Source organism: Chiloscyllium punctatum, chromosome 2, assembly GCF_047496795.1.
Source record: "Chiloscyllium punctatum isolate Juve2018m chromosome 2, sChiPun1.3, whole genome shotgun sequence".
Classification (NCBI taxonomy): Eukaryota; Metazoa; Chordata; class Chondrichthyes; order Orectolobiformes; family Hemiscylliidae; genus Chiloscyllium; species Chiloscyllium punctatum.
Genome location: NC_092740.1, coordinates 14,189,873 through 14,203,959, shown reverse-complemented (window position 1 = coordinate 14,203,959; position 14,087 = coordinate 14,189,873). Strand labels below are relative to the sequence as shown.

Below are 14,087 nucleotides of genomic sequence, written 5' to 3'. Positions count from 1 at the left end.
CTTGGAAGGAATCAGTTCAGTAGAAATGTAAAGAGTTGGAAAGGAAGGATAATTTTTCTGGAAATAGTTAAGGTCAATAAGTTATATAAGAAAAGTAAGAGGTAAGAAGTCCTGTACTTTTGACATCTTGGGAGAGAATAGTAAGAGCAAGAGGCAAAGAGCTGGGCAATGTCTGGGATGGCATTTATCAGTGTAGGAAATGTGTAGGTGAGGTCATTGAAAGTTTTTATGACACAGATAGATGGATTCATGTTTAGTGGGGAAAATGAAGGCTATTGGGGGTAGACAGGAATGTGGAACTTGAAACAAACATTTCAGTCTTATTTGAATGGTGGCCCAGAATTAAAGAGCTAGAATCAAATGGTTTGCCTCCATTTTAATTTCATATGAAATAGGAGAAATGAAGAAAGAAAATTCAGATGTAGACAGGTCAAACCGATTGATGAAATTCTGACTTATTCAGAACACTTTACGTCAGATTGATATCAAAAGAGCAGTTTTCACAAACTACAGAATATAGAATGACTTGAAAAGAAATTAGATAATGATCATGAACTGAGGCTTGGATAGACATTGATGGCAAGTTGTTTTGAAGTATATGCTGAGGAAGTCAAGGGCTTTTGAGATATTCAAAGCCATTACTATACAGAAAACTTGAAAAACAGAGTAAAGATGTGTTTTTGCAGATCTGAGGGCAATGGAGATAGTTAAAACACTGAAACTGATCACAAGTTTTAACAATAAAGTGAGCAGAAACAAATATGCAAGGAGAAGAAAAGATTAATGAAAGTAAGAGAGAAGTTGAAGAGTTCATAGAATCCCTGCAGTGTTGAATCAGGCCATTCAGCCAATCGAGTCCACACCAATCTTCCAAAAAGCATCTCTCCCAGACCCACATCCTTACTCCTGCATTTCCCACGATCCCCCTAACCTGTACATCTTTGGACTATGGGAAGAAACCAAAGCACTCGGGGGAAGTCCGCACAGACATGAGGAAATTGTGCAAGTTCCACACAGAAAGTTGTCTGAAGGTAGAATCAAACTCAAGTCCCTGTGGCTGTGAGGCATCAATGCCAACCACTGAGCCACCATGCCACCCCATACCCCAAATGGGTTAATGAAAGAATAAGTTTAAGGGTTCCCATTACCATTAGGACTTTGGTATCACAGTTTAGGAAATAGAAATTTCCTTGTAATAACAGAAGACAGAGAGCAATGCAGATTATCTAACTGGGCTACAAACATATGAATAGACACGATCAAGCTTCAAGCAAAACAAAACAGATGAAAGAATCTTTCCCTCCTTTGTGCCGTGGACTCACAGCTAAAACAGTTAGTACTGTTACCAGCTTTGAAGTACAGCTGATGAAATAGAAGTTAGGTTATAAATATAGTCACAGTCAATTCCACACAGTTTGAAACAACGTTTTTCTTAAGCTGCTGAGATAGTGCAAATGTCAGTCTAAGAAAGATAAGCAGCCACATGTGAATAATGTAAGATATAAGAATAATTTGGTATTTCATTATTCAAGTTGATTTATCTTGTGATTGACTAAAGCAATATATTTTGTGGATTTTTGCTGGGGATTGGAGTGGAATCCATAGTAGCAAATGGACAGAGCCTATAGGAAGAATGGTTTCAATGGCCAAATGATCTTGTTTAGGTACATTTATAATATCTGGTTCCCAGTTTGATTAGAAATCTGCATATCTACTCTTGCTCAACTGAGTCAGCATTCACCTACTCAAGGTGGCAAGTCATTCCCTCTTCCCCTTTCTACAATGTTACAGCACAAGCCTCAGATGGTCAGGGCGGAATTCATCAAAAGATGGATTGATTTCTGATTAGTGCTTTTTTTATAATGACTACCAATTGCAACAATGCTCTTGAAATACAGAAGTGTGTTTGTTTCAACAGAATGATTCCATGTGTAAGTAGCGATCAAACAAAGCATGATTCGCCTTTGTTTTTAACAGTACTTTATAAAGGCAATTTAGCAGAAGCATAATAAAAATCAAGTTACGAGAGATCAAGAACACAGTGGGTGGAATGGCTGGGGGAATATGGTGGGCCTGGAAGAGTGTTATCCTCGTTTTAATCTCTTCAACCTGCTGGATTCTATCCAACTTGCCTGATATTATGCTTCCTCCTGTTGTCTTTTGTAAACATAATTTCAATAATTTAACAATTTGTGTGCAAACATTCTTAAACAGGGAGAGGTGATTCTGTAGAGGCATTAGCATTGGATTGGAAGTTAAAGAACCAGATATGATCTGGGGACCTAGGTTTTAACCTCATTATATGAAAGGTGGTGGAATATGATTTTTTTAAAATTTGGAATTGGAAGTCTAATGATTACCTTGAAACCATTGTTGATTATCATAAACACCCACTTAGTTCACTAATGTCCTTCAACGAAGGAAATCTGACACCTAGTCTAACCTACGTTTGACGCATATCTCTGCACTTCCACACACATCATCCACTGTATCCTATGCTCTCGAAGTGGTCTCCTCTACACTGGGGAGACAGGATACCTGCTTGCAGAACACATCAGAGAACATCTCTGGGACACACACACGGAACAACCTCACCACCCTGTGGCCAAACACTTTAACTCCCCCTCCCACTCTGCCAAGGACATGCAGGTCCTGGGTCTGCTCCACTGCCAAACCCTTACCACCCGACGCCTGGAGGAAGTATGCCTCATCTTCCTCCTTGGGACACTCCAACCACATGAGATCAATGTGGAATCCATCACTTTCCTCATTTCCCCTTCCCCCACCTTATCCCAGATCCAACCTTCCAACTCAGCACTACCCCCTTGAACTGTCTTCCCACCTATCTGCTCCACCCTCTTCTCCGACCTATGACCTTCACCCCCAACTTCATCGCATTCTCAGCTACCTTCCCACCAGCCCCACGCCCCCCTCCCATTTATCTCTCAGCCCCCTTGGGCCACCCCCACATTCCCGATGAAGAGCATATGCTCAAAATGTTGATTCTACTGCTCCTCAAATGTTGCCTGACCGGCTGTGCTTTTCCAGTACCACACTCTTCGACTCTGATCGCCAGCATCTGCAATTCTCACTTTCCCTTGATTGGTTAAATAGCCTACAACAATTTATTCCTATCCTGGTGAGTTTCCCAATATTTCAAATGATGGGAGATGCTCATTTCAAAATTTAGAAATAACATTGCACTTTAGGAGATGAATTTTCAATTAGTGTGACCTGCACCCACATATACATAAAAGCTACTACAATATTTTAATATTTCCTCTGACTTTACCTCTCTTTATTCCTGCTTTGTGTCTCTGAAGGGTGCCACAGCAGCAAGCATATGGTAATTCAGTGGATTTTCTTTTCCAGCAGCTTTGTTTTTTAATGAGCAAAGAAAACTGAGATAATTCTGTTGTGCATTTGCTTCATTAACTGAGAGTTGGCTTTGATTGGCACAAGAACAAAGTGATTCCAAACTTCACAATCTGCTGTAGCATCAGGTTTTCTGCCATGTTGACAGTGTTCACTGCAACAGTCAGATTCGTAGTGAGTCTTAGACTTTAAGGTTTCTGTTTCAGGGATTTCAGGGTCAGAAAAAAAAAATATGGCTTCTTGTAAAAGTTCTCTTGTTCTGCCAGTTAATCATTCTTTACTCTGCCAATGCAGCAATTGAATTTCCACTTGATTGATAAAGCTCCCAACCATCCTTGGCTGAGAAAGCAAATATACTAATGAACAGGGCAAATACTCCTCTGCTATCTACTCACAATCTTAGATGTATAACTGGCAAAATACTTTCAGAGTCCAAAGAGGTGAACTTGCTCAGCAACATTGTACCCCTCATCAACCGTACAAAAATTTTGATTGACTATGGATCTCATGTTGTGGACTGTTACATGACGACAGTGGTTGCAGATCATTATATATTAAGTGGTTTGAGAGCATTCAAAGGGGTATATTGCATAAATACAGGCATTTAAATTTGTTCAATGAGCAATTTGTTCATGCTTTATTTAATAATGAAACTGTTATTGTAAATTATTATTTAACTATGGTTTACAATTATTATTGTAAGTTCTGACTTGAACCTTTCATTCTTGCACTCCCAAGAACTATACATCTTAAATTGTGGTCAATATTCAGAAGTGTGTTTTTATTGTGAATATTCAGGGTAACATTTTTCAGTGACAGGAACTTATCTGCAGTGATTTGTTCAAAAACAGCAAGTTCACACTCTTAAAACCTGTAATCAATAGTCCCCATGAATTGGTAGATTTCATCTTTGGATCAATGCTATGAGAGAGCTGATGCTGATTTCTGTTTATTTATGTTCTCATAACTTGAAAATTCTTCATTCCATGTCCCTGATGAAATTTTAATCCATCTTTAAGTTTTAGTTAATTTAGATGGTTAATGGCTTTGTTTTTTTGACATACAATTCCCCTTTCTTTACACCCTGCCATTCCTCAGTGAATTCTGGTTTCTGAAGTTGTAAAGAGAAGTGTTTCCTTTTTCTTTGCTGTGTTCTAATCATATTTGATGTTAATTTTGTTTTGACAAGTTTTCTCCACCTGGCCATGGCAAGGAACTCATCCAATTCTTTCTTACAATATAATTAATTTTGAAATTTTCCTTGGTCTGTGCCCAGGGTTCCAGTGAAAATCTCCCTAGTTATGTGCACACCAGAAGAAAGATTACTCACATCTATGTCTTGACTTCTAATAACCCTATAAATAGCTAGTTAGTTTTGTAACATTATCTGCGATGAGTGAACCTTGTCTGAATATAATCAAGTATCCCATGACATATGAAATCACAGATACTTCTAGATGTAGAACAACTTCCTGCAGTTTGATCCCATTCTTGGATAATACTGTCCCTCTCATGAAAGGAACTAACAGCTTGATAAATTAGTTTGATTCTCCTGGCCTAACCACCAATCCTGGTAACACATACAAACTGTTGGATCACTTTCTGTGTAAAGAGTTATCACTCAGCTTCTGTCTTGGCTGTGCCTTTCACAACCCCAGCCCTGTGCATTCTGTCCTTGACAAGGGCCTGTGAAATAAAGTTTGTTTTGTCTAGCCCTTTCATGTCTCCCATTTATGTGTAACGTTCCTGCTGAGACATCCCTGTCTGGGCTGAAGAACCTGACTTGTTTCTCAAATAGTATCTCACAGCTCTTTACTCGGGCTCTGAAAATTAGCCTTGTCACTCTCTGCAACGCTCCGAGGAAATAGTTGGTCTCTTCATGAGGACATTAGAAATAGAGTAGGAGTAGAAACATATGAACACAGGCCAAGTGGCCTTCTTCAGCCTGCTCTGCCATTTAATCTGAACAAGGCGACACTGACCTTGACATTTTAATTGATCTTGAGAGGCTGGATAAAGTTGGGTTATTTTCTTTGGAGCATAGAAGTGTGATGGGGGACCTGATGGAGCTGTATAAGATTATGAGGGGCATAGATAGGATTAAAAAACAGCTGTTCCTCTTAGTTGAAGGGTCCACAATAAGGCACACACGTTTAAGGTGAAAAGCAGGAGGTTTAGAGGGGACTTGAGAAAAAAGCTTTTCACTGGAGGTTGGTGGGAATCTGGTATGCACTGCCTGGGAGAGTCGTTGAGACGGGTACCTTTAAAAGCTACTTGGAGGAAAACAAAGTGTCATAACATTCAGAGCCATGGGACAAGTATAGAAAGTGGGACTTGTCGATTTTGTATATTTTTGGTCTACAGATTCAAGGGGTCTCTTCTGTACTGTATGATTCTATAATTCTATCAACTTAATTTTCCTGCCCATTTCCAATATCCCTAATATGCTGATGAGAAGTGTATGCATTCTTTCAGATGCAACTTCAGATATTCTTCTGTTGACCATCTTGGCAAAGTTCACCTTTCAAGAACAAGTGAGACAAACTTGGGGAAAGAATTGTCTCCAGAGTTTTCAAACTGTTCTCCACTTCCCCTGGATTTCCAAGGTTTTCTCCAGGGTACAGGGTGACATTTTATGTAGTTAAAAACAATGACTGCAGATCCTGGAAACCAGATTCTGGATTAGTGGTGCTGGAAGAGCACAGCAGTTCAGGCAGCAGCCAAGGAGCAGCGAATAAAGCTTTATTCCTGATGAAGGGCTTTCGCCCGAAACGTCGATTTCGCTGCTCCTTGGATGCTGCCTGAACTGCTGTGCTCTTCCAGCACCACTAATCCAGAATTAAATTTTATGTAATCAAGTGGAAGGAGTGTAATAGCAACTTCCTCTAGGCAGGCTGAACTGAATGTCTATTTGGAAGGGCAGCTGTAGATGTATTGTGGACCAGACCAAGCCTGCTCAAAATACTTGAATAAGATAGCCTAGATCCTAACTTTGTTTTATTTTAAAGGCAAGTGCTTGGCATTTCAGATGAAATTCGATTGGTCAAACTACCGGATTTAAAGCAAACCACACTCTATTCATGCACTATGGGTAAAACGCAACAAAAGAAAGAAGAAATTGGTATAACTTAATGCTATTAGAAAACTTAACAGAATAATAGATGATTAATAATTATTAAATAACTGTTCCAATGTAGTAACATCTCATAAACACACCCTTGGCAAAAGGTAAATTCAGAAAATAGATTGTCACATGCAACTCCAGCAGTAGTAAGAAAACCCCCAGCTTTTAGCTGTAACTGAGAGAGGGAAAAATAGCTTCCACTTCTTGAAGACACCAGCAGCAACTGCTGAAAGCTAAAACTAAAAATCCTGGTTCTGTGGTTGCTTAACCACACCTATTCAGGCTATTGCTCCAACTTTAAGAAACCTCAAGACTTCACAAGCTGTTTTCAAGTTTTCATCAACTCGGTCTTAAAAGCTGTCTTCAGAAAAATCCAGGACAAAATACAGCTCTTAAAGCCACAGTATTGTCACAGAATTCATTGCCATCTCTAAACTGATCGGCAAACATTCTTTCTTAGAAACATCTTCTGTGTAACCTGTTCACGTGCATGCTTTATTTTTGTCTCATGGTAGATACAATGCGGCTCAAAAAGACGGTAAACTAAAAAGTAACCCTCTTGTCAAACAGCACTGACCAAACATAATTTAGCAAGACTGACCAACCAAGTCCCAATATTAATCCCTGTCCTGCAATCAGTTAGCTGATTGGAACTGGGTGATGGCAGGAACTCTAAAATAGGTTTCAATGCCTTTGAGTTACTGAGAGAAATATTAGCACAAGGTTACTTGAAGGTGCCTGATGGGGTAAGGACAGTATTGGATCTGCTGTGGTTCAACCAATTACCAACAGCTATGATCAAAGCAATTTGGCCAACGCACCAAAGGGTCATTAATTTCGAGGAACAAAAGTGTTTTGGGAAAGGAGAAGAGAGGAAGAATTAGCAAGTAAATAAAAATAAGCAAAGCAATTACAATATACCGTATATGTTTTTCTCTCCTGTGCTAGTCACTAGTAAAGGTGAAAGGCACTCAGCAAACCTACCTTCCTTCGTGTTTGCAGCAGTTGAATTTCCTCAGGCATTGGGATAGATTGTGGTTTAGGCTTGGTGATGTTAAATTCTCTTGGTACTGTCACAGGCTGACTCTCAAGTTTTTTGGAAATCCGATTCGCCATTTTGTTGGCTAAGTGATCGATGAGGTTGTTGATATCTGGTTGCCATCTTTAACAAATAGACATAAATGAGAGAACAGTGCAGAATGGCAGACACATATAATTACATAATAATATAGCAATGATGGTGCCTTTTTGGGCCATCAATTCTATTCAGTTCTTTTGAAGAGCAACACAGTTAATGCCTTCTTTCTGATTTAGTGCAGAGAAAGACCTCAAGGTGCTCCACCCATTAGTCACCTCTTTGAGTGGGGGAAATATTTCTTTTTATCCTGAACAACTTTGCACAATGGAAAATGAGCCAGCTTATACAACAGGCAACTGATCACATATTGCTGGAATGTTAGTACTGATGAAATTAATATGAGCATCCACTCAGCACACTGAATAAATTTAAGGAGGAGATAGATAGACTTTTAATTAGTAAAGGATTAAAGAGTTATGGAGAGTGCTTAGGAATGTTAAGTTGAGGCTGAGATGCGATCAGCCAAGATCGAGCGGGTGAATTCCTGATTGTTGCTCCTAGTTCTTATGTTCATATATCTTTAATGTTCCACACTAAATTCTGACTCCTTCATACATCAGTCTTTTTCTTTTCTTGTTGGTCCTATTAATAAAGTTTATCTTGATATTTATTTTCAATTCAGACAGTTTCTATGCGTAAAAACATAATGACTAGCCAGTTGTTTATGTCTTATTTTAACTCAAATATATTCTAATTAAGTTTAACCTGGACTGATTAAGTTACAGAATCCAATCATGATTGTCTGATTGTTTCCGAAAGATTAGATTAGATTACTTACATGTTGTAATTCTACCAGTCTTCACCATTTCCTCTGGCAGCTCATTCCATGCAAGCACCACCCTTTGCGTGAAACTGTTGCCACTGAGGTCCCTTTTAAATTTTACCCCTCTCATCCTAATCCTATGCTCTGTAGTTCTGGACTCCCCCACTCCAGGGAAAAGACTGTGTCTGTTTACCCTTTGCATGATTTTATAAACCTCTGTATGGTCACCCATCAGCCTCCGACACTCCAGGGAAAACAGCCCCAGCCTTTAGCTCAAATCCTCCAATCATGGGAACATTCTTGTAAATCTTTTCTGAACCCTTTCAAGTTTGCACTGCTTACATTTTAATTAACATTTTTGAAGTATTTCATGCAACGTGATTCATTCAAAACATAAACATGCCCTATATTTCTGTTCCTCAGCCAGGATCTTGCTAGAAAAGCCTTTTTCAATAGGTCTATTACACAAACAATAGGCCTTGTCAGACTTTCTGAAGTTCACCACGGAAAAACACACTGGGCCATTGTGTTAAGCAATACAAAAGAGCAAACATTCCTGGAAGCACATTAGCCAATATTTGTTTAATGAGTCTGCACTGATGGTGTATTGACAAGTTTTTGTATGCTAGATCATAAGACCTAAAAACAGAAGGAGGCCATTCAGCCCATCAAGTCTGCTCTACAATTCAATGGGATCATGATTGATCTGATAATCCTCAATTCTACTTTGCTGCTTTTTCCCCATAATTTTGATTCCCTTATTGATTAAAAATCTGTCTTTCTCAGCCTTGAATATACCTAATGTTACTGCCTCACCGTCCTGAGCAGTAAGGAATTCCACAAGTTTTTAAAAAAATATATTTTATTGAAAAAGTAGATTTTACAAAATATTACAACAAATACAAAACAGTACAAAGAAAGGACACAAAAAAAGTCAAAAAACAAACCCAACCCACCCTCATGTACAAATGTATAAACATAAATAGAAAAATATATAATAAAAAAACCCAACTAACTATTTAACTAAATAAATAATAACCAACAACAAACTAATAGATATCAGTAACTCAACTCAGCCAAACAAGAAACTCATATGTTAGCAGTTCCTCCTCCCTGGATGTTGGACTCGTAAAACACAATCTTTCAGGTTATATCAAAACCCTTATTAGTGTGGCAGATACATCGGTGTCCAGGTATTCCAAAAAGGGATGCCATGTCTTATAAAAATTCTCAGTTTTATGGTGTACCATATTTGTGAGAAAATCCAAGGGGGTATGCTCCATAACAATCTTCTGTTACTTCTGGGGGGTTTTCAGATACCCAAGCTAGCAAATTATTCTTTCTTGTGCAGAAAGTGAGAACATTGAAAAGTTTTTTCTTATGTGCATCTGCAAGGGAACACCACTGGGCAGGCCAAGAAAAAGAAAGATCGGGTCCTTCACCACCTTTACACCCAAAATCCTCTCCATTGCACCTGCCACAGCATTCCAGTATGTTTGAAGCCTACCACATGACCAGAGACAATGGGTAAGAGTGCCCGTGCAAACCTTGCACTTTGGGCATGTTGAAGATACCCTGGTTTAAATTTTCACAATGGTACGGAGTTAAGTGGACCCTGTGGTGAATCTTCAATTGTAAAGCATGGGTCCTATTGCAAATTGATATCTTTCTTGTGTTTTCCCAAATATCTTCCCATGTCCCTGAGGAGACCTCAACACCTAGCTCTTTCTCCCACGCCCTGCAGAGTTGATCAAACTCATCTGAGGGGGCAACCCCCCAATTGATGATATAAAGTGCTGACAGAAAGTGTACTCTTAGCACTGAGCACCCTCCTCGCTATGTCGGATTTGGAGGGATCAGTGAAAAGTGATATTTTTAATAAAATCCCTAACTTGAAAAAAACAAAAGAGGTCCCTGTTCGATAGCTTGTATTTCCATGCTAACTGATCAAAGGATGTCATTGTGTCTCCCTCAAATAAATTCACCATGCAAGACACACCCCGAGCTGCCCAATGTTTGAATCTTGAATCTATCATTCCTGGTTGAAAACTTGGCATACCCACCATAGGTGTAAGAGAAGGTATTTGCCAATATTGCCTTCCCTCTGCTGAATTGCCCGCCATGCTTTAACAGTATTGATAACTATTGGGTTATGGGAATGTTCCCTAACTGTCCGCATTTTGTCCAAAAACAGCAAGCTACTAAGGGGGCACCTTGCCTGGGAAGTTTCGCTATCTAACCACAGGCCCAATCACTCACGGAGGATAAAAGCGAGCTTAGTTGGTAGCTTTTAATATCTGGGAGATCCACTTCCTGCCAATCTGTGAGGCAATTGCAGTTTAGCTAATTAATGAGGGGCCGCTTACGATGCCAAATAAAAGAGCTGAACCAGCTGTTCAGTTTCCTGAATATTTGCTTATTGAAAATCTGGGGAGCATCCGTCTAGGGTATAACAAACTGAGCACCTTTGTAAGCCCACCCATAGGCATAGCCTCTGATTTTGCAAGATTATACTCCGAAAAGGTGTCAAAAGCACTGATACATTGTATCAGGCGAGGTATCGAAACTGCTGGATTTGACAAAAACAATTAGGACATCGTCCGCGTTCAACGAAATCTTTTGTAATTTTGACTCCACTTCTGGTGCTGATATATTGGGATCCCTACGAGTGGCCTCTACCAACTGTTCAATCACCAATATAAAAAGCAGTGGCAAAAGGGGACAGCCCTGCTGGCTGCCCCTAAAAATGTTAAAATTACTGGATCCTACCCCATTCGTGATGACTGCAGCGAGAGGGTCACTGTAGAGAACCTTTACCCATCTTATAAAGGCTTCGTCCAAGCCATACTGCTCCAGAGTATGAAAAAGGTATGGCAACTCAACTCGATAAAAAAAATCTAGAGAAATCACCAATCCCTGTATTGTCTGTTATTGACATGTTTGAATTACGTTAAGCAACTTCCTAAAATTATTGGAGGATCTGCAACCGTTTATGAAGCCCATCTGGTCCTCTTTAACAATAGAAGGTAACACGGTCTCAAGACTTAATGCAAGAGTCTTAGAGAGGATTTCAAAGTCCACATTTAAGAGTGAAATGGGCCTATACGAAGCACAGTCCTCCGGGATCTTCCTTTTTTTAAGAATAAGCAAAATATTGGCCTCTCTCAGAGATGGCGGGAGACAATCATGACTATATGAATCATTAAACATGTTGAGCATCAGACCTGACAGTATGTTTATAAATTCTGTATAGAATTCGCTGGGACGTCCATCAGGACTGGATGCCTTTCCACTCTGAAGCTGCTTCACAGTCTCCTACACCTCTTGCTTTGATAAGGGGGCATTGAGAAAAGACTCTTGTTTGGGGGTCATGCCCAAGATCCTTAAAAAAAGACTTCATTTTGGCCCTCCCCCTCCTCACAACCCTCAGATTGGTATAACTGAGAGTAAAATCTCTGGAATACCACATTAATCTTTTTGGAGTCACATGTTAGGTTCCCTAATCACCGTAATGGCTTGAGGGGCACTCCTCTTCCTGGCGAGATATGCTAGGTATTTGCCTGGCCTGTCACGATGCTCATATAACCTTTGCTTTGCAAGAGTAAACTCCTTCTTTGCTGTTAGTGTAAGCACGGAATTCAATGCAGACCGCAGCACTGTAATCCTCTGTAGCTTGACCAACAAGGGCCTGTTAAAGTAAGCCTTCTTGGCTGCCTTCAACTGTGCTTCGAGGAGACCTTGCTGCTCACCATTCTGCCACTTCCTATTGGTAGAGTAGGAAATAACTAACCCCCGGCATTGGCTTTGGCAGTTTTCCAAAGGACAAATGGGCTACTAACCAAGCCTGAGTTAACATCTAGGAACGTCTGAAATTCCCTCGAAGTACTCCACAAACTTATTACCCTTGAGGACAAAGGGATTCATTTGCCGGTGCTCGAATCCACTGAAACATCCTCAACCTTAACGAACAGGTACACTGGAGCGTGATCAGAGATGGTAATGTTACCAATCATATAAGATGCCACCAGTCCAGGGTTGCCACGGGGGTCAGAAAAAAATCAATCCTGGTGTGACCTCTGTACAGATTGGAAAAAAATCATAAACTCCCTGTGTGTAGGGTGGAGACGCCTCCAGACGCCCACCAACCTGAACTCCACACAAAAATTCACTAATTATTTAGTTTGTACAGAGGGTATCTGGGGGCCTTTGGGAAACCTGTCTACTGTGGGATCCGTGATACAATTAAAATCTCCCCCTATAATGATATGCTGGAAGCCTGATCAGTTTAGAGAATGCACCTACCAAACATTTGAGGGGCCAGAGGGCTAAAAACATTTAAAACACCATATTCTTCCCCATTTATCAGGTTTTTGAGAATTACAAACCTCCCGTGTGTGTCTTTAACACACTCTCGTAACTTAAATGGGAGATTTCTCCTAACAAATACAGTCATTCCCCTACTTCTGGTATTAAAAGATGAAAAGTACACCCAATCTAAGCCATTCTGCTGTCATTTCAAATGCTCCCTATGATCCAAGTGTGTATCCTGTAGCAAAGCAATACCCACCTTCTCCTTTCTAAGATTCAGAAGTACCTCCTTCCTCTTAATTGGTGATTGACTCCCCTTGATATCCCAGTTACACCATTTAATCAAGTCACTAGCCATAACCTTCTGCAGTAACATTTAGATTTCAGAGAGGAGGAACTCGAACCACAAATCGCCGAGCCTTAGTGTTGCGAGATCCATCGAACATAAAAACTACATAAACTAAAACCACTATAATTAACAAACTTACAAAGCTATCAAAGATTATATACAACTAAAACCAAAAAACAAACCAACATATAAAGCGCCAATGGTGCTGAATAGGGGAACTCACCCCCTGCCCAAAGGGGGCAACGACCCATCCCAAAACCCAACTTTCCATCCGGCTACCCATACTGCAGCCTGGCATTTAAATATCTGAACCGGGCATAAGCTGCCCGTAAGTAGTCATTTAGCCATTCCAACCATTCTCCCTTCTCCTAGCTGGAGCCGCACCACAAACACAAGCAGCAAAGAAAGCAAATAAATCATGGAATAGCAGTATGAAGAAAGAAAATATTTTTAAAGAAAAAAGGAGTGAATACCTCACCCATCCTTTGGTATAACTTAACTTAGAAATTGAAAGTACACATCTCAACCACTGCCAAACATAGTTTAAACCAGATTATTACCAATAAAAAAAGGAAAAGAAAGCCCCAATCGGAAATCCTCTGTTTCTTAAAGAGAAAAAAACAAAGATATACCCAAACAACACAAATATTTGTACGTACTAAATTGTTCAGGTTAGGTTAAATTTGTCCACAAAGTCTCTTGTCTTCTCCAATGTCTCAAAGAGATGTGTGGATCCATCTAAGGTGTTCAGAAGCATCACCGGATACCTCAGAGAGTACTGGATCCCAAGCTCCCTCAGTGTTCTCTTGACACCGTCATAGGATTTTTTTTCTGGATCACTGCCGCTGAGAAGGCTTGGAAGAACATGATCTTAGAGCCTTTGTAAACTAGGACCTTTGGATCCTTCCCCTGGATTCTGGAAGCTTCACAATTTTCTCCTTATCTCTAAAATGATGGAATAGCACCAAGTGAGGACAAGGACATTGATTCAGACCTGATCTCCATGCCACTCTCTCGATCTTAAAGCCTC

At 40.0% G+C, this 14,087-nt stretch overlaps 1 protein-coding gene across 5 annotated transcripts in view; it reads right to left on the bottom strand.

The window, feature by feature from the left end:
* cfap99 (cilia and flagella associated protein 99) overlaps nt 1-14,087 on the bottom strand; it is a 193,151-nt gene that overhangs the window by 61,946 nt on the left and 117,118 nt on the right. For all 5 annotated transcript variants that reach the window (XM_072593827.1, XM_072593819.1, XM_072593847.1 and 2 more), the window contains one exon: nt 7,484-7,661. In XM_072593827.1, the coding sequence (XP_072449928.1) occupies nt 7,484-7,661 (178 nt within the window). The remainder of the gene's footprint in view (nt 1-7,483; nt 7,662-14,087) is intronic.